This window comes from Corythoichthys intestinalis, chromosome 21 (assembly GCF_030265065.1).
Source record: "Corythoichthys intestinalis isolate RoL2023-P3 chromosome 21, ASM3026506v1, whole genome shotgun sequence".
Taxonomy (NCBI): Eukaryota; Metazoa; Chordata; class Actinopteri; order Syngnathiformes; family Syngnathidae; genus Corythoichthys; species Corythoichthys intestinalis.
Window position 1 is genome coordinate 10,574,233 of NC_080415.1, and position 19,797 is coordinate 10,594,029.

General features: G+C 39.8%; 2 protein-coding genes across 2 annotated transcripts; one reads left to right on the forward strand and one right to left on the reverse strand.

Annotated features, from left to right (window-relative positions):
- Nucleotides 1–247: 247 nt before the first annotated feature.
- Nucleotides 248–11,048, reverse strand: LOC130909450 (glucose-induced degradation protein 4 homolog). The gene is made up of 6 exons (XM_057825935.1): nucleotides 10,677–11,048; nucleotides 10,251–10,310; nucleotides 8,924–9,031; nucleotides 8,743–8,844; nucleotides 8,538–8,668; nucleotides 248–2,075 (listed from the first exon to the last, which is right to left on the reverse strand). The coding sequence occupies exons 1-6, from the start codon at nucleotides 10,866–10,868 to the stop codon at nucleotides 2,012–2,014; spliced, it is 657 nt and encodes a 218-aa protein (XP_057681918.1). The 5' UTR covers nucleotides 10,869–11,048; the 3' UTR covers nucleotides 248–2,011.
- On the forward strand, nucleotides 7,711–19,709 carry atpaf2 (ATP synthase mitochondrial F1 complex assembly factor 2). Its single transcript, XM_057825934.1, has 8 exons — nucleotides 7,711–11,601; nucleotides 11,676–11,720; nucleotides 13,849–13,997; nucleotides 14,144–14,241; nucleotides 14,407–14,487; nucleotides 18,023–18,135; nucleotides 18,313–18,428; nucleotides 19,209–19,709. The coding sequence occupies exons 1-8, from the start codon at nucleotides 11,481–11,483 to the stop codon at nucleotides 19,344–19,346; spliced, it is 861 nt and encodes a 286-aa protein (XP_057681917.1). The 5' UTR covers nucleotides 7,711–11,480; the 3' UTR covers nucleotides 19,347–19,709.
- Nucleotides 19,710–19,797: the final 88 nt, after the last annotated feature.

Here is a 19,797-nt window from a genome sequence, read left to right on the forward strand (position 1 = left end):
GCTGGCACAAGCCTTTATCAGTCCCAAAACACGTGACTCGAGACCAAAACAGGGAGTAACTGTGAGCGGTTACCATGGAAACAAACACGTAACGGGAACCTTTTGAACATTTTCTATTCAAAATGCTCTTCCTACATGACTACAATATTCGTCATTCTACATACATTATGAGGCAATAACAAAATAGTAACGCACAGACACTAAGGAAACTAACTTTAATCAGATTACAGGTTTGTAAAAATGAATGTGTTAAATTACTCGTTACTGAAAGAAAGTAATCATATTACAGTAACGCGTTAGTGACAACACGCTACAAGTTACATTTAGAGTGAAAGGATCAATCGGTAAACGCCTTAAAAGGCTGAAGCAAAATTGCATGTTCTCTTCTTACAATATTAACACAACAGGCAAGCCTGACTTCCTTCAAGCTGCTGCGGGGGTCCTTCCGGGGTCCCACCATCCGTCAGCGGCAGTTGTTCACACAGATGCCTGATCAAAATCCTTTTTTAATCGGCTAATTTTTTTGTAAATCAGGAGATTTTTTTGTAAATCTGCCAATGTCGGAAAAAAATCTATATATTGGACCCGATATATCGGCCGGCCAATATATCTGTCGACCTCTAATTCTGATGCTATTCTAGTTGTGCAGGATTAGCATCAGTCATTTTGAGCCCTCATTTTAAAGAGTTGTAAAATCACGCACATAGAACACAGGGTTGTTTTTGATATGATTTCTTTTTCAAATCCGCCGTCCATTCAATACAATCAATCCAATTTATCAATCTCAAGCAAACACATCTTAATCTGTTGTAAAACAACTCTGATAAACTTTAAAAACATGGCACAGTCACATGACGGGGGAACATGATTCGGGACTTCATTGGTATTTTAACAAAAATATTTCCTTTTAATGAAGATAAGATTATTATATTTCGTTTTATATACTCAAGGATAGAATAAAATCTCTGAAAATGGAGGCTTGATGTTGGGAGAGTGCTATGTTGAACATGTTGCATAGTCAGAGACGTCGATGGAAAAGATTGGGAGGGGGTTCATAAGTTAAAAGTGACACATACAAAGCTCTATAATGCAGACCACAGAGCTGGGTAAAAAATACTCTGTCATAATACTTAAACGTGATTGACTTGTCTCTCATCGCCCCAAAAACTTAAAACACTTTTAAAGTAGCTAAAATTATTTTTCTCCATCATACAGCTTTGAGCTTGTGTACTAGGGCATGTGAGCTTTCATAACAAGTACTGTAATTCCTCTTTGTGCAAATGTAACAATATAACGACATCCACGGCAATTACTTCTGATTAAAAGCAAATATGGTGGACACAAGGGAAGGGAAGTTGCTTGTTTTGCATGTCAGCCACATGAAGGGTGAGGGGGCATGAGAGTCCCGCAAAGTGCCCATCTTTTCCGATAAAAATTTCAAAAATATCCTTTTGATAGAGAAACAAAGGACCAGCATCAATGAAATACTGTATATACTGCCGTGTCAAGCTTACGGGCTTAATAAAGCTCCATTCCTTAAACCTGAAGAGTCCCGGTTCTTTCTTGTTTCTTATTGAGCCAAGCAGACCCCCGTTAGGAATCCTTGTCCCAGCCTAGTCAAATGCCTATATGCACTTAGCTTTGAGAAAGCGACTGTCCCAACTTAGCTTATAAAGTGTCTTGAGGAAGTGTGCCAAGTATTAGAAAACATAAGTCAGAACTTTAAACATAAGACGGCGGGTAAGAACCACATCCGGGTTTGCGACTCTGGTTCTGACATAAGAAGCTCCAGCCAGGGAGCACAATTGCATTTCCTTTTTTTTCTTTTTCTTTTAAAAGATCATCCATAACACATACATTCAAATGTCCTCTGTTCGTCCAACTGACAAGCATGTGCGCTTGGCGCGTCTTCTAAAGAGTTTTTGATGTCCTTTTCCAGTGTCAGTAGCATCTGCAGACCTCTGCTTCGCTTCAAGTCCATCAAACAAAAGATCCACGATGCAAGCCGAGGTCACCGGAACTCATAGATGCCAGCACTGTGCTCGGAGACGTGGGTAAGATTCAGAGATTGGTACCTGAGTGTTTAGAAAGAACATATTACAAAAGGGAGAGCCTCGAGATGAGGAATAATACTCAGAAGAAATACTGTGAACCCTGGTACATATTGTAAACATTCTGTACTGTGGCAACATATTAAAATGGTGATATAGCGTGATACTTTGCATCACAAAAGTTTATGAATATGCACCTGCCAAGAAACGATGTTGTTCTTTAAAAGAAAGGAAGTGATTCCTAAGAAAATCTTCCACTTGAATATGTTAGCTCATTAGCATTAACTCGATTAAAATCAATTAATAAATTAGTTGCCATCTAATTTCATCATCAATTTTTGCCGACAGCTATGACCAGTCCCGTTTTAGTCCTTGTTAGTGTGTAACGTGAGGCTGCGCGTGTGTGCCAATGGTTAAGAGTAAGAGAGGGAGTTCACTGCTCCATTGCTGTTGGTTTGCTGAATGAATAATATTACAACGTGTCCAGAGTTAAATTATCTTTTGGGTTCTTAGATCCAGTGTGCCTCCAGCAGAGGTAAGGAAGCCAATTGTATTGTTTGTCTTCTTTGTTGATGAGATATTACTTTGAACTGAGCGCTAAGCTAGTTAGCAATTACATTAATTAGTATATTAAGGGTCCGTTTGTATTGTGTTTTAGGGAAGGATATTAGCACTTATTGTTGGATAGTAAAGTTGTCTCACTTCTTGTTATAAAGAAACCACATCAATAAACCCATGCCTATAAAAGCATAGTCTCCTTTAAACACAAATTCAGTGGGAGGGATGGCAGCAAACTCCCACTTCAAACAGATTAGACGTCTTCAAGAGATACTAATTTCAATTCTCAGCAAGAGAATGAAAAGAGCTTGCTTTTATATTATTTATTACAGTGATCCATCGTTTTTCGCTGTTAATGGGGACCAGAACCCACCTGAATGCTAATTTGCCCCCAATAGGTTGGCAGCAGCACCATTGGTGTGTGAATGTGGGCATGAAAGGGTAAATGTGTGCTAATGTAAAGCGATCTGGCCATTGTACCAATATAGATAAATGCGCGATATAAGTACTTACCATATATATATATATATATATATATATATGTATGTATACATATACATGTTACTAAATTGTTTTAAGCACTTCAAATATAATAAGTATGATAAGTTTTAAACATGTTACAGTCCCACCGAATTATTTTTTAAACAAGAATAAAGCAAAAAAAAATGCTTGGCTTTATTAAATGCTTCATTGGGACCACTTAAATCCGCTCCAGCTGCTCACTTACACACAATGAGTTGCCACAGCTAGTGTCTAACAAGTTAAACGATGATTGACGCATGCGGCGCTTGGAAGCCCGCTTTCTGGCAAGATCAAATATCAACGTCTGTCAATCATTGTTAACTTTAATACATAACTCTAGTGCACTCACTGCCTGACCAACAAAGAGCAGGGAGAAGGAGGGAGAGTGAGATTACGCGATCTGCTCAGGACAGCTCATCAGTATTTTTTTTTTAATTGGAAAAAAAAAAGACTGAAGGAAAAGGGACTGAAGGCGCAAAGTAGCGAGGGATCACTGTATTTGTTTCGTAAAATAATGTAGAATGAGTTCCTGACCAATGTATTGACAATTGATGTATCACCATATCGTGAGGTAATTGTTATCATGAGCCTCGTACCGCAACTCGTACAGAGCTACCCAGAAATTCCCACACTTTAATATGTATTGTATTTTTACCCAAGTGACAGACTGTCAAAAGGAGATTTGAACCGGGCAGTCTACTCTCATGTTGAGAACTAAACATACAGCCCTCTGCATAGTATCATAGTAAAAGACTTGGATAAAAAAGACAATACTATATGTTGCTAATGACGTAACAGTATGACATTGGCAATTTCTGTTGGCTATTAATGATTCCCACCTTTATAAAGTAAAAACATCTAATATTAAACCTGAGCAAGCTGGCATGGGTGCCACTTGGCAATGTGAAATTGTCAATATTGAATTTCAAGTATAAGGAAGCGAGAATGACGGAATGTGAGCCAACATGAATTTCCTTGTAATCCGAGATGTTGAACATCAAGTGTCATGAAAACACACCTGCATTAACTCATTGCATGCAAAACAATAGACGTCAAAAATATTGAAACCAGAGGTCACCAACCCGCAAGTCCAGAGCCGCATGTGGCTCAGTGTTTGGAAAAAAAAAAAAAAAAAAAAAGAGAGCATTTGTTTAAAATGTATTATGACGCTTGATGGATTTAACAAAGGAAATCAGCTTCCCTTTAGTAAGCAGACAAAGACAGGCTCACTTTATAGCTTTATTAACAGAACTCTCACGCGGGTCGTGGATTCAGCAACTATGTACAGCCCTGCTTTCAATACGAGGTTGTACCTACAAGTCTTTGCTCCATTCAGTCTAATAGCACCAAAAAGCAGGCTGGGAGACGGGCAGTGCTGCCATTATTGTGAATTGCGTAAAGACTAATAAATACAACTTACAAGTGAAACAGTCACTGTACATAGTGAATTCGTGATATGTGTGAGTATTCTTTTAACAAACTTATGTAATAAGCCAACCTTATAATAAATTTCGATGGCGGCACAGTAGGTATATACTACCGTTCAAAAGTTTGGGGTCACCGAACAATTGTGTTTTCCCCTTGAAAAGTCACACTTTTATCTTTCACATGAGTTGCAAATGAATAGAAAGTATAGAATTGTGTTTTCCCCTTGAAAAGTCACACTTTTATTCTTCACATGAGTTGCAAAATGAATACAAAGAATAGTCAAGGCATTGACAAGGTTAGAAATAAGGATTTTTATTTGAAATAATACTTTTCTCTTTCAAACTTTGCTTTCAAAGAATACTCCCTTTGCAACAATTACATCGTTGCAGATCTTTGGCATCCTAGCTGTTAATTTGTTCAGGTAATCTGGAAAAAACTTTACCGCAAAGCACCGCACACAAGTTGGATTGGCTTGATGGGCAATTCTTGCATACCATAGGGTCAAGCTTCTCCCACAACAGCTCAATGGGGTTGAGATCTGGTGACTGTGCTGACCACTCCATTACAGAGGGAATACCAGCTGTCTACTTCTTGCCTAAATGGTTCTTGCATAATTTGAAGGTGTGCTTTGGGCCATTATCCTGTTGTAGGATCAAATTAGCTACAATCAAGTGTTGTCCACAGGGTATGGGATGGCGTCACAAAATGGAGTGATAGCCTTCCTTATTTAAAATCCCGCTTACCTTGAACAAATCTCCCACTTTACAAGCACCAAAGCAACACCAAACTATCAAATTAAGTCAGCCATGCTTGACAGATGGCTCTTCCAGCATCTTTACACGTCTCCCAAAATGTTATCTCTGTTATCCAAACACCTTAAACTTTGGAAAAACCTATTGACAGACAAACCAATCACCCTCTGTCCAATGTCCGTGTTCTTTTGCCCATATTAATCATTTCCTTTTATTGACCAGCCTTAGACATGGCTTTTTCTTTGCCACTTTGCTCTGAATGCCAGCATTCCGGAGTCGTTTCTTCACGTAGACGTTGACACTGGCTTTTTGCGGGTACTATTTAATGACGCTGCCAGATGAAGACCTGTGAGGCATCTACTGTATTTCTCAAACTAGAGACCCCATTCTTGTTCTGTTGTGCAGCAGGGCCTCCCACTTCTCTTTCTTCTCTCGTTAAACCCTGTTTATGCTGCTCTCTGAAGGGAGTAGTACACACCTTTGTAGGAAATCTTCAATTTTTTTTGGTAATTTCTCTTATAGAATAGCTTTCATTTCTAAGAACACGAATAGACTGTTGAATTTCACATGAAAGTTAAAGTTTCTTTTTATGGCCATTTTGGGAGTTTATTCAAACCCACAAATGTGATGCTCCAAATACTTAACTACCTCAAAGGAAGGTCAGGTTTACAGCTTCTCTAACCAGCTAAACTGTTTTCTACTCCACCAACATAATTGCACAAGGGTTTTCCAATCATTTATTATCCTTCTGACGCAATTAGCCAACACGAGTTACCATTAGAACACTGGAGCAGGGCCATGCAGAGACTGGTGGAGGGGCAGGTGCTCATGGTTCAAAAGGGGCACATGAACAAGCATTTAATACACCTGACAACAACATAACTTCCAGTTTAACCATGCAGCTTTACAGTATAATTGGCCGTGACTGTGACATACTTTAATTCGCGGGGGGGGGGGGGGGGGGGGGGGGGGGAATCAAAATCAACACTGTCATCATTACTTTCTGGCTGTGACTCAGTCGGTCTTTGCCTCTTTTCGTCCTTCAACCTCTACATCAAAACTTCAACAAATCACATCAGATTGTCACTGAGTCACCATCAGCACAGTTTTTTCAAAACTATTATTTCATTATTATCCGTATTTGACAAATCCAGCACCTAATAATTACATAAAATTGTATAGAAAAATAATAGTTATTGTGTTTGATTGTTGTATTTTATACCTGACTATCCTTGCAAACTGTTATTCCTACCAATTGTGCTATTCACCTAGCTGTTTTCAAACTCTTTTTTTGTTTTTGTTTTTTTAATCACTTAACCTCCTTTCCTTAAGATGCATATCTACATAGTCAAATATAAATCTTAAATTTAAAAAATCTGACTCCTCGGTGGATTTTATTTTTAAAGGTTTCTTAATTTCTTTCTCCCTCAATAACTATGGAGGTGGATTTGTGTCTTTATTAGTCAATGAAAAAAAGTTGCTTCAATCAAAATGTATATTTTCAATCAAAAAAGTCACCTCAAATTAAAAAATGTGTTGGAATGCAAAAATAAATTTGAGACATAAAAAGCATTTCAAAACTATTTTTTGACTGAAGTAATGTTTTGCATCTGGGCCACATTTTCGCTAGGACATTTGTGTTTTTTTTTTCTTTCAATCAAAAACTAAGTTGCTTTAAACAAAAAAATATATTATCAAAAGAAAAATTACTTCAATTCAAAAATTCAATCATCGAAAAAGTTTGTGCATGCGTCAATCATCGTTTAACTAAATGAGCAGCTTGAGAGGATTTGAGTAGACTCACTATGAAGCATTTAATAAATCCAAGCATTTTCCTACTACTTTATTCTTGTTTAAAAATAATTCGGTGGGACAGTAACACGTTTAAAACCTATCATAATTATTACATTCTAAGTGCTTGAAAACATATTATATATATATTCTTTTTATTATTATACTTTCGGAGAAAAAAGTGAAGAAACATGTCTTATATGTATCTCTTTCCAATGCTAAATCTGAATAAATACATTGAACAAGCACAAAAAAAGAAAAAAAATGGTGGTGGGGGGTTGCTACTTCGCGGTTTTCACTTATCGCGGCGGGTTCTAGTCCCCATTAACCACAAAAAACGGTGGATCACTGTATTTCTGAGACGCTTGAAGAATCAAGAATCATGCCCACCACTCGTCCGGCCGGCCGTCAGCTCAAGGCCCAGCCGAATATAACGCGCTGGCAGACGGCGGGCTCAATGTGAGGCGCGCCCCTCCACCCAAGAGCCTGCCGCTTAATTAGACCTAACACGGGAAACCTTTTACCCGCGGCTGCCGGTGCCCCCCGCCTCACAGACCGAGCACTCGCCGATCTGACGCCTGGCTATTGGGTTGCCCGCCATGAGAGTCACGACGCGGAAGCGATCAGCGGCCGGCCTCCGCGCTGAGGCGGGGGTGTGACATTGGGGTCCCAACTGAGTGCCGTGGAAGCCACGCTATTACTCCCCGTGACCCCAAACTTTTGAACGGTAGTGTATATATCATATAAAAATAACATAGAAATGACTCTTTGAGTGCTAGAATGTTAAATATGTTCTCAGACATCCATCTTAATCTGGGTACTGCTTAATCTGGGTACCGTCTATTCAATATTTGCACTGTTATAGCATTTTTGCACCGATACATCAATATCTATGCACAAACTGTCATTTGCACTATCAAATATAGCAGCAATCTGCCTCCTAATCTGAGTACTGTAAATTGTCATATACGCACTATGTTACCACTACATTACCACTTGCTGCTTGTTACCACTACATAACCACTTGCTGCTAGTCACTTATTCACTTCATTCCCAAAATGTACACTGTAATCTGTGTTTTTCTATTAGCCTTTCTGTACTTTTGCTTTTGTTTTATACTAGTATAGTGCACGTTATGACGAACCTTTAAATGCAGTTGTACTCCGCACAATGACAATAAAGGCTTTCTATTCTATAGGTTGCTGACCACTGATTTAAACACAGGGTCTGATTGTGACTGTTGTGTATCATGTTTCAGCATCGTGGACGGCGCTAAACGTCCAATGCATTTTGACTGGAAGGGGTGAATGGAAAAAACGTCACAGTCCTCCCAGTCAAAATGGACTGAATGTCTTGCACCGTCAATGGCAGCCACTGACTTGCTCTATAAGGGTTTGAAAAAACAAATACAGAATAACAGATTTGTGGTAGTTACCATTCAGAGCTCCTGTGGTAGTAGTAGCCCTCGATCGTTGCTGTGGATTTCTGAAAGCAAATGTAGTAAAATCCAGCAAAGGAAGCACCGCTAATGTCTTTGATTGTGTGGTCTGGGACCAGGAACTGCTCCTAATGATAAGCATTAATAACCTGGCATTAACAACAGTTCACCATTACACTCATGCAATAAAACAAAGCATTACCTTCCACCTCATGAAAATGTAGTCTGAGTTTTTAAGATCGTCATAGTCAAAATCATCCGAGTTGAACGTCTTTGCATACTGGTAGAAAGCCTGGAACTTGCCCTGGAGACAGACAGACAAACAATGGTCGGATGTGATTCATGTAGAACATAAAACATCTTAAGCATTTATATATATTTACCCAATGTTTACGATCCACATCCTCATCTGCATCCCACTTCCGGGTGAGGAATGGCCGTTTTCTGCTGATGATCTCTCCAGCGAAAAACGTGGTTAGAGTTGGGTATTCCTGCCCAACAAACCGTTTAAATTAACCTACATATAGGTCATCCTCTTCAGATTATAAAGTTAAAAATTGGTAGGAGGTGACAGCACCAGACAGTAGTTAGCCATAACCATACCTGCATAAGCCCGGTTGTGTGTTACTTTTTCTAAGGGGCCGTTTACATGGTGACGCTACGACACCAAGAAGCAATGATTGCGTTTTGTGGAATGACCTCGCCTTTCCACGGTGATGGCAAAAACAGAAGGCGGAATGATTTGATTGCTGGGCTTGCTTTGCAACCATATGAATGGAACTCTCTCGCTCCGATGACATCAGCACGCGCACCTGTCACTTTGTGCATGCACAGTCGTTGCTACTAAATATGCAAAACGGCAAACACGGCGGAACGTTGAATTCAATTTACTGTTAATATTTATAATATTTTTGACAAAACTATATTTTATGTTAGTGTTTTTGTGCCTTTGGAAGCTAAAGAAAAAAACATGCAGGGACACCATTGCTTTGAGTGGGGGGGATGTAGTTTTCCGGGCTGAGAAGGTTGTTGTCAAGGAAATGCATCATTGGCTGTCACGTTGAAAAACTGCACTGCCCTCTATGGCCTGGCATGAATACTACATCGTTTTCATGGGAAATTCCGACATCGTTCGAATGGAGACAGAACCATGTAAATGCAAACAGGAAATATGTCGTATTCTTGGAGCGTCACCATGTAGACGGCCCATTAGTTGCATAACTGTGCAGTTAAATTGACAATTATAGCACACTATGTCGACTGTTGCGAAGGATTATAGAAGAGAACATGTCAATAGTGATAACCTAATAGCTGGAACTGACTGAAATACTGGAACTTATGGAATTGCAAAATTAATTAAATCTAGAATGTGGGACTTGTGACTGGAGTTATTTGAAACAGTGAAAAAAGTCTGGAAGGATGAAAAACATTTCTTTAGAGGGGACATTTATTGTAAAATGTGCAGAAATTAGAAAATGGCTCTAAGAATTTGGAAAATAGTCCCCAAGATTTTGTGAACTGTTTGAATTTCAAATGGGAAAGATGAGAATTTGTATCATTATCATTTTAGTTTTCTTGACTTTAACCTAAATTCGGTAGACTTCTGAGGATGACATTTATGTCAGGACTCATAGTAACCATGAGAAGGGAAATTGCTAATAACACTGAATACAGACAGATGCAAGTCATAGAGAAAATAGCCCAACTCACCTCTGTTAGTCCTTTTATTTTCAGGTAACCACAGAGGTAAGAGTCCTCCATGGTAACATGCTTGAAGGAAATAGAAAACAAACGAGCATTTAGCAATTCCAAACTAAATTAATATATGACGCCATTGCGAATATAGCACATAACACATGCGGTTGAGTGCGTAAAGAACTAATCTGAATTGTTTTTTCACACAATGAGATGAAACCTAGGTGTTCTGTGTGAAATGTGTCGTAACTGTCGTAATATAATAATTGTTGTAAAGGTTGTTAGTGTGACATCTGTCAGTGCTAACCGATTGCTAACCCTGCGAGCTAGGCCTATGCTCATTGATTCTCCAACTGTCAATCATCACACCCCCGTTTGACAGCTCACCAATGCTCCTCGCAGTTTACATTAGACGTGAAAAATGTCATTTCAAACGCTCACCTGTAACACTACTTCAACGTCGTACGAGTTCCCTTTGCTTTTTTGGTGCCCCCTGAACTTGGAGCCACTATACAACAGCGAGGTGACAACACCGGGCTGTCGGGTGTTGATCGGGGGCGGAGGGATAAGCGAGGCCGAGGATGCGAAGGCCGCACACTGGGAGTCGCTAATGTATCCAGCAGGGACAGGCATTGCTCCCTCTTCACTGGCTGGGCACCGACACTGGCCAAAAGCCGTCTGCGTGATGTCGGGGTCCACAAAGTGGCGTTGAGGGGCTGAAGCGGTCCTCCAGCCTCCTCAAAAAATCCCCTTGAAACCAGAACGCTGTAGCTTGTCAGGGACTGAGCTCCCAGGAACGTGAATGGACTTGGACGCAACGACGTAGGGCGAGTATACGAACCTCTCATTGGCTACTCTTTTTCAACATGATTAGATGATTTATTCTCATTGGTTCAGTTAGCGGAAAGACTCACGGTTTTAGAATGTAGTTGTTTAGTGTTGCATTAGCGTACACACAGTCTGGCAGAAAACTACAGGTCCCATACTATCCCCCACATCAGCCTGACAGACGCAGAAGGTCACACGAGTGTTTTTGAACGATAGGGCTGCAATCAAGATGAAAAATCCTGTCAGTAGATAGAAATATTTAACGGGTAACCTTACAGATGTGTATGCGATACAAATACTCTGAAATAGACACGTAAAAATGTGGCATTTGGTTGTCTAGGTGAAACAACCCGGCGTGTCTGTGATTCTTAGCTAACCTAGCTCTGCGTAAACAGCAACTTCATATCAATTGCTGCAATGTTTAAATGCCTTGTAAGACTCCCCAATTTTTTGGGTAATGCCTTGTCGCCGTGCAAAATATACCCAAATCATCAGCACTTCAAATATTCATTTAAATACTCATCGTCAGCCGCAACAGGTAAGAGACTACATTGATGATTTTCTTTATAACCAGAAGTAGATTCAACAAAACATATGCTTTATCGCTTCCAGAGAGAAAACGATTTTATCAGGACGTCTCGATATCCCAAGGTGAAGGTATGTGCATATCACGCATGTTCCCAATACAGTGATCCCTCGTTTTACGCTGTTAATGTGGATCGCCCCCCGCGATAATCGAAATTTGCAAAGTAAAGGTGTAGCTTATTTACATTAAAAAAAGATATGTTATTGAGATTTAGCTTTGGAAAGAGATGCATAATACATGTTTTTTCCCCAAAGTATATTTTATTAAAATCCTCTCATATTAACTCATGCTGCGTAGAACAGCACACAACACAATGAGTTGCCATAGCACACTACAGCCAATGTTTAACAAGGTAAACAAGTCGGCGCCTTTGAAAGGTAGTACTCGCAAGCTTTTTTGGCAAGTTAAAAAGCAGCTCCCTTGTCACTCATCGTTAACTTTAACAAGCTGCAACTGCCTGGTGAGAAAGAAAAGCATCAGGAGGGAGAGTGAGAGGCTGTACGTGATCGGATGGGACATATCTACAAAATCCTGCATTTTTTTCCTTTAAGACCAAATGTGAAGTAAGGTTGGCCAACCGTGATTTTGAATAATATCAATGGCTAAACAATTATAAGCATATTTGCATTATTTTTTTTAACGCAAGCCTTCCAGATTCTTTGTTCAACCCATAGCAACCCCCTTGACAACAAAAATGCTTTTCTTCGACAATCTTCGGAAATTACGTCACACAGAGAACTGCGAGGGAAGTCTGCCATAGAACAGTATTGCTTCTCGTTAAGATGCCACGGCGTTGTGTGGCAATGTATTGTTCTCAATCTAAAGAAAAGTTGTATGAGTGGCCAAAGGATAGCAGGGCACGTAAATGGACATCTTTCATTCGCACGAAGCGAGTGAATTTCATGCCATCGAGTAGTGTTCTCTGCTACAAACACTTCGAAGATGCCTGCTTCCTCAACCGGTCTGCTTATGATCAAGGATTTGCAAAAAAGTAAGTGTGATTTTTGGATAGATGACTGATGACTTTGTCAATCCAGAGCTGCCAACTGTTGTAGAATGAACAGTAGAAGGTAGCGACGTTAGCCGAAAGGTAACTTGAGGCAAAACCCCGATCGTGTTGTGGAATGAACAGTAGAAGTTAGCGACGTTAGCCGAAAGCTAACTCGTGGCAATCCCCGATCATAGTTGTATTGAGTTCATTTTGCCCACACTTATAAATTTGTCAAAACATTTTTTTTTATCCCAGGCCGTAGTAGGTGGTTTATTTACCTGACATGTTTTGGCGAACACTTCCGCCTTTGTCAGAGGGTCCGAAGGCGGAAGTGTTTGCCGAAACATGTCAGGTAAATAAAAGCTAACGTCGCTAGCTTCTACTGTTCATTCCACAACATGATCGGAGATTCGTCAAAACTTTTCTTTTATCCCAGGCAGTAGTGGGTGGTTTGTTTACCTGACATGCTTCAAATCATAAGAATAATAACAGCCTATATCTTACCAATCTTGTAATCTCTATGGTTCTTGTCTCCATTCCATGGCAGGTAGTCTGGGCACATTGTTTGCATCCTGATTAGCGTCTGGTTAATACATGTACGGTCCAACATAAAATTCCAACCTCCTCCTCTTCCTCTAACTCTTTAAAAACTTGGATCTCCTCACTTGCGCTCGATCTATTACTTATATTGCTGTTTGAATCATTGTTTGAATGGCTTTGTATGGCGGCAGTATGGAGCGCTGCCATCGCTATTCTCGGTGTGACGTATCACTTCCGGGTTCAAATATACAACATATAAAATTATTTTTTCATGCTTTATTTGTTGGACAATGTTTAATTACTTTAACTGTGACCGTATTTGGCATTTTATGAAATTACTTCTCATTTGGTCTTTAATGGAAAAAAATCCGTGATGGACTGAGGGTGCGATGTTTGAAGCGTGAAGTAGCGAAGGATCACTGTATACATGTATAAAGATGAGATGTATGTCCCTTGTCATCATAGGCGTCGGTGTTGATGAGCATGGTTACATTTTGCATTCATTAGTAAATAAATGCTAAACCAAATTATTTAGGCTCCCATGTTTCGTATAATTTTACTATCATCCAGCCTTTTTATTTGGTGTTTGTCATTGTTCAGGCCATGATCGAACAAACAAGTAACAAGATAAAGCAAAAGATTGTTATCTTATAAATTTTCTCAATCAGGAGGTTTATTTGAAATAAACCTGGACCGAAGGAAGCTGAAAACTCCTGGAGGGAAACTGTTCACAGTGCCAAATGAAGCCCTTGCCATTGCCGTGGCAACTGAGTGGGATGCTCAAAGGGATACGCTCAAGTTTTACACGATGCATCTGGTAAGACAAATTCTTCATTGACATAGAAGTCAAATGCAATTTATATATGTGAATGTAATATTTAGCCCACAAAATAAAAATAGCTGCCATATGCAAAGTGTGTTCAAAGATAGTTACAATTGATTGTGCTGCCATTCTTTTTGCAGACTACACTTTGCAACACAGCTCTTGACAATCCTACACAGCGCAACAAGGACCAAATGATCAGTGCTGCTTTAAAGTTTCTGGAGACAGACACTGTTTGGTATGTTACAAACACAGGCCATTTCAACTTATATTTGTAAAGTAAATTGAACTGAATTGTAATAGTTGTGTCAATGAATAATAGAAAAATATTGAAATACGGAATGAAGGAACAATTTAAACATCAAATCTTTATTACTTCAGTTGTTTTCTATACTTTCTATAGTTACAGAGTGGATGAGCCTTATGGTTTGGTTGATCTTCAGAAGAATGAGTGGGACCCTGTACTGCAATGGATTGAGAACAGGTAGTCTTTGTTAACAACAATATTTTACAAAGCTAATAATGCGCATTTCTTAGTGATGCAGTTGTGCCCATTTCTCAGTGATGCAGTTGATTATTTTAACAAATTTGTCTCTGCAGATCTAATTTGCCATGTTGTAGAAAATATTGTCCCTCACGTTTAGCTACTTAAGATGACCATAAAGCAGTGTTTCTTATGTGGTATCTCTCATTAGATTGTACGTCTGCTCTTGGTGTGACAAAATGTCGAAATGGTGATATATTGTGATACTTTGTATCCCAAAAGGTTAGCGATATACTCCTACTAAGAATCGATATATCGTTTTAAAAAGGTGTCAATGTTAAAAAAAAGAAAGAAAAAAAATGAACCAACAGATTGCTACCAAAATCTTCCGTTAGAATGCGTTAGCGTACTGTCTGCCATAGACAGCGCTAGGTATCCTATCCATTTAGAACCAACAGATTGCTACCAAAATCTTCCGTTAGAATGCGTTAGCGTACTGTCTGCCATAGACAGCGCTAGGTCATTTAGACTGGGAGATTTGAATGAGCATTCGCATCCAGTTTTTCCCCATTTTTGGGGTGTTTACAGGTCACTGCCTATTCATTTGGGGAGAATCCTGGGTCACTTCCTTTTCAGTAACCCCAAATCAACAGAAAGTGACCCGGAAATGCCGCCAAATCAACAGGAAGTGACTAAAAAATCAGCAGCAAATGACCTCAAATGTGCTCAAATGGAACTCATTGGTTGCCTTCGACCGCCATAAATGTCTGATCTGTTTGAAGTGGGAGGGATGGCAGCGAATCATTCATTGCCATCAGTTCAAATGGATTGGGGGGCTGCCAGTGATAAACTCATTCCAATTCACTGCAGAAGGATGAAAAGATTATTAGTTGTTTTGTAGAAAATCCTAGAACGGGGGTCGGGAACCTTTTAGACGGAGAGAGCCATATTCTATTCCACACGAGCCATACAGTGTGTGTCTATGTGTATGTACTGTATTTACTTGTCTTTCTAAAAAAAAAATTAGCATATTGTAATAAAGTATTCTTTTCTGTAATGTACTGATAAACATTAGAGTTTCATATATTTTAGATTCATTACACACAACTGAAGTATTTCAAGCCTTTTTTTATTTTAATATTGATGATTTTGGCAAAAAAATCAAGAAAAACCAAAAATCCCTATCCCAAAAAATTAGCATATTTCATCCGACTAATACAAAAAAGTGTTTTTTTAATACAAAACAAGTCAACCTTCAATTATATCAGCAATGCACTCAATACTTGGTTGGGAATCCTTTTGCAGAAATGACTGCTTCAATGCGGCGTGGCATGGAGGCAATCAGCCTGCCTGAGGAACTGTTTAGGTGTTATGGAGGCCCAGGATGCTTTGATAGCGGCCTTAAGCTCATCCACAGTGTTGGGTCTGGTGTCTCTCAACTTCCTCTTCACAATATCCCACAGATTCTCTATGGGGTTCAGTTCAGGAGAGTTGGCAGGCCAATTGAGCACAGTAATGCCATGGTCAGTAAACCATTTACCAGTGGGTTTGGCACTGTGAGCAGGTGCCAGGTCATGCTAAAAAATCAAATCTTCAGCTCCATAAAGCTGTTCAGCAGATGAAAGCATGAAGTGCCCCACAATCTCTTGACAGCTAGCTGCATTGAACCTGCCCTTGATAAAACACAGTAGACCAACACCAGCAGCTGACATGGCACCCCAGACCATCACTGACTATGGGTACTTGACACAGGACTTCAGGCGTTTTGCCATTTCCTTCTCCCCAGTCTTCCTCCAAACTCTGGCACCTTGATTTCCGAATGACATGCCAAATTTGCTTTCATCTGAAAAAAGTACTTTGGACCACTGAGCAGTAGTACAGTGCTGCTGCTCTGTAGCCCAGGTCAGGCGTTTCTGCTGCCGTTTCAGGTTCAAAAGTAGCTTGGCCTGGGGAATGCGGCACCTGTAGCCCATTTCCAGCACACGCCTGTGCACGGTGGCTCTGGATGTTTCTACTCCAGACTTATGTCTACTGTTTCTGCACTTCCCCCAAGGTCTGGAATCGGCCCTTCTCCACAATCTTTCTCAGGGTGCGTTCACGTCTTCTGGTTTTGCAGCATTTCCTGCCACACTTTTTCCTTCCCACAGACTTCCCACTGAGGTGCTTGATACAGCACTCTGGGAACAGCCTATTCGCTCAGAAATTTCTTTCTGTGTCTTAGCCTCTTGCTTGGGGGTGTCAATGATGGCCTTCTGGACAGCAGTCAGGTCGGCAGTCTTGCCCATGATTGCGGTTTTGAGTAATGAACCAGGCTGGGAGTTTTAAAAGCCTCAGGAATCTTTCGCAGGGGTTTTGAATTAATTAGTTAATTCAGGTGATTAGGTTAGTAGCTTCTTTAGAGTACCTTTTCATGAAATGCAAATTTATTGAGATAGGGATTTTTGTTTTTTCTTGACTTTTTTGCCAAAATCATCAATATTGAAACAATAAAAGGCTTGAACTACTTCAGTTGTGTGTAATGAATGTAAAATTATGAAAGTCTAATGTTTATCAGTACATTACAGAACATAATGAACTTTATGACAATATGCTATTTTTTTAGAAGGACCAGTATATAAACACACACTCTATAATGTATATTCTATGTTCTTTTGCCAGCTTGTCAGTCCGTTTTGTTAGCAATGTTTCTTTCATGAACGCATTTGAATGCATTACTCTGCTCTTTTTTTTTTTACGAGCAGTCGCAGAGTTGCGATTGAAATCTTGAGAAAATGACAAAGAAAGTCTTAACAACGTTACTTGGGTTGTTACAATTGTTGCACAGTTGTGCACTCAACCACAAGGAAAATAACAAATAGAAACATGGTGTGGTGCCGCTTATTTTTCCTGGAAGCGGAAACCACAACCGGGTACGGTCACGGGGACGTGTGCATAGCAGTGGCCGAGAAAGGCGGAGGCTCTCTGGGTGGTTGTTTCGTGAGTCTCGCTCAGTTTGACAGTCCAAAAAGTCACGAAGGCAAAAGTGCGTCTGTGTGACTTGGGGTACCACATGATTCCCTTTCGTGGTTTAATTTTCCCCTATGTATTTTTTTATATACTCCAGTTCGCTCGGCATCGAGTCGGGAGGGGCCGACCCTGCCGCTGGTGACTTGACGCAAGAGGTGATCTCGCCCATCTCCGCGCGACCCGACTTGAAGCATATTATTACGACGCACATTTGAAGTGTCCAAGATTAATGTGCGAATGTGCCATCATCTCATCGTAGCTGGTTCATGTCAAGCGAGCCGGCGGGTTACACATTTAAGATGACAGGTTGGCAGAGAGCCATGTAATGGCTTGCTAGACATAGGTTCCCGACCCCTGTCATAGAATAATATCGATAATCGTTGTCCCGCCATATCATGAGATGATTGTTATCATTAACATTATATCGCGTATCGTATCGTTAAGTACCAAGACGTTCCCACTCCTCATGTCTACTGTGTGATTTCGAATTTATCTAAACATGAATGCAGTAAATGACTTTTCATTCCAGATATAACGTCACTATCGGCTCTTCGTCCAGTATTATGGGCCCGGACATCCCACAGGCAACTATAGACACATTCTGCCAACATCTCAAATCGTACAATTTCTGGTCTTTGACAGGTAAATGAGTCCATTTGCACACAATTGAATGCTTGCTTACATAAATTGTATAATTAGTAACAAGAACTGTCGTTGTCAAATTGCTAATGTGAAGTTCAGTAGCTTGACTTAAGTTTCGAATGGTTATGTTAATGTTACAGTCATTTAAGGCCTTTAGTATTTTTTTCTTCTGTGCAGGACTTGAGTATGTAATTACCCAGCTGAAATCTGTGGTGTTATCATTGGGGATGATTGACAGATATCTAAGTGTAGAGAAGGCTGTGTTACTCTCCAGGCTGGAGGAAGAATACCAGGTAGGTCATGCAGGCTAGTGTAAGAGTGTTTTTGTTTTTGAATCATTTTGCAGCTGACACATTTTCCCTCAAGCAACAATACAATTAAATTACGAGTGATATGACGAGCTGTTTCCACCTTTTGTGTTGAAACTCGAGATATTGTATTTATAAACTCTCAACTATTTTTTTGTTGAACGTTCCACAGAAAAGCGTATTACACACATGCATGATTATTATAGAAATGACTAGCATTGATAGTTAATGATATATTTTTTTAACAGATAACAATTCATTTTGACCATGTTAAGTAAAATCGGTGATTAACATTAGCCTGCAAGACTTCTAATGAGGTATCATGACTCATTGGTTGGGAATCACTGTTACATTCATTATAAAAACTAATCTTGTATTGCGTATCTTAAACCAGATTTTTAAAAATACAGGGCTTCTTATTGGATAATCTTCTTATGCAAGTGGAACAATGCACTTTAGATTTGCTATCAGTGCTTCTGCCCTTATCTCGATGAACCTTATGACACTGCCTCTATTAATCACATTCTTAGTTACACCGAGCTGTCTCAAATATATCAATTCCTGTTTGATTTTACCCTTTCATTACATGTTTCTTAAACATTGGAAAATTAGTTACATATGAATTTGTAATTTTGTGGTGTGGTGCCTTAAGTAGTTAGACTGAGAGCACTTGTTTCTTACACGAGCCTTGTTTCTGCATTATTTTGCACTGCAGCAATGATTTTTCCCCCTAGCAAAACTAGCTATCTTCTTCCTCCCTAACAGATTCAGTGCTGGGGGAACGTGGAGTGGGCCCACGACTATGACATGTATGAACTGAGGGCTCGCACTGCCGCCGGTGCTCTGTTTGTACACCTTTCGTCTGAGAGTTCCACTGTCAAACGCAAACTTTTGCAGGATTGAGAGGAAGAAGCTTGCATGCAAGAAGAGTAGAATGCAAATGTCCGGCCAAACTGACAACACTCGACAGTGTCTGACTTGGACAAAGAAGTTATCTAAACACTTCTGTTTGTCACTGACATACAGTATGCTCAGTCTGTCATCTATTGTGGTCATCCCTTCCCTGTAAAACACATCATCAGTGGGAGTTTTTTGTGTGCCAATATGACAGACGCTAAGCGTGACACTCACTGAGTCTCCAGTTCTTCGTTAACTGATTTGTTTGGACACTTTGCATTGAGTGAATGGAGGTATAATGTCTATTTTTATTTTTTAAGTAATAAATCATAAATCAATAATCAATAAATCGTGTGTTTTGGAACCCAACCTTGCATATTTGGGGTGAAATATGGTGGTAATGTGAGACTGCACACTGATTAATTTGGTAATGGGACAAACACTGTAGAAATATTGT

Excerpts from the sequence above, each read along its gene's own strand:
- atpaf2 (XM_057825934.1), top strand. The coding sequence starts at position 11,481 with ATGTTTAAATGCCTTGTAAGACTCCCCAATTTTTTGGGTAATGCCTTG. Across the intron at positions 11,602-11,675 it reads CTCATCGTCAGCCGCAACAG|AGAGAAAACGATTTTATCAG; the intron begins GTAAGAGACTAC and ends TATCGCTTCCAG. Across the intron at positions 13,998-14,143 it reads AGTTTTACACGATGCATCTG|ACTACACTTTGCAACACAGC; the intron begins GTAAGACAAATT and ends TTCTTTTTGCAG.
- LOC130909450 (XM_057825935.1), bottom strand. The coding sequence starts at position 10,868 with ATGCCTGTCCCTGCTGGATACATTAGCGACTCCCAGTGTGCGGCCTTC. Across the intron at positions 10,311-10,676 it reads ACGTTGAAGTAGTGTTACAG|CATGTTACCATGGAGGACTC; the intron begins GTGAGCGTTTGA and ends ATTTCCTTCAAG. Across the intron at positions 8,845-8,923 it reads ATGTGGATCGTAAACATTGG|GGCAAGTTCCAGGCTTTCTA; the intron begins GTAAATATATAT and ends GTCTGTCTCCAG.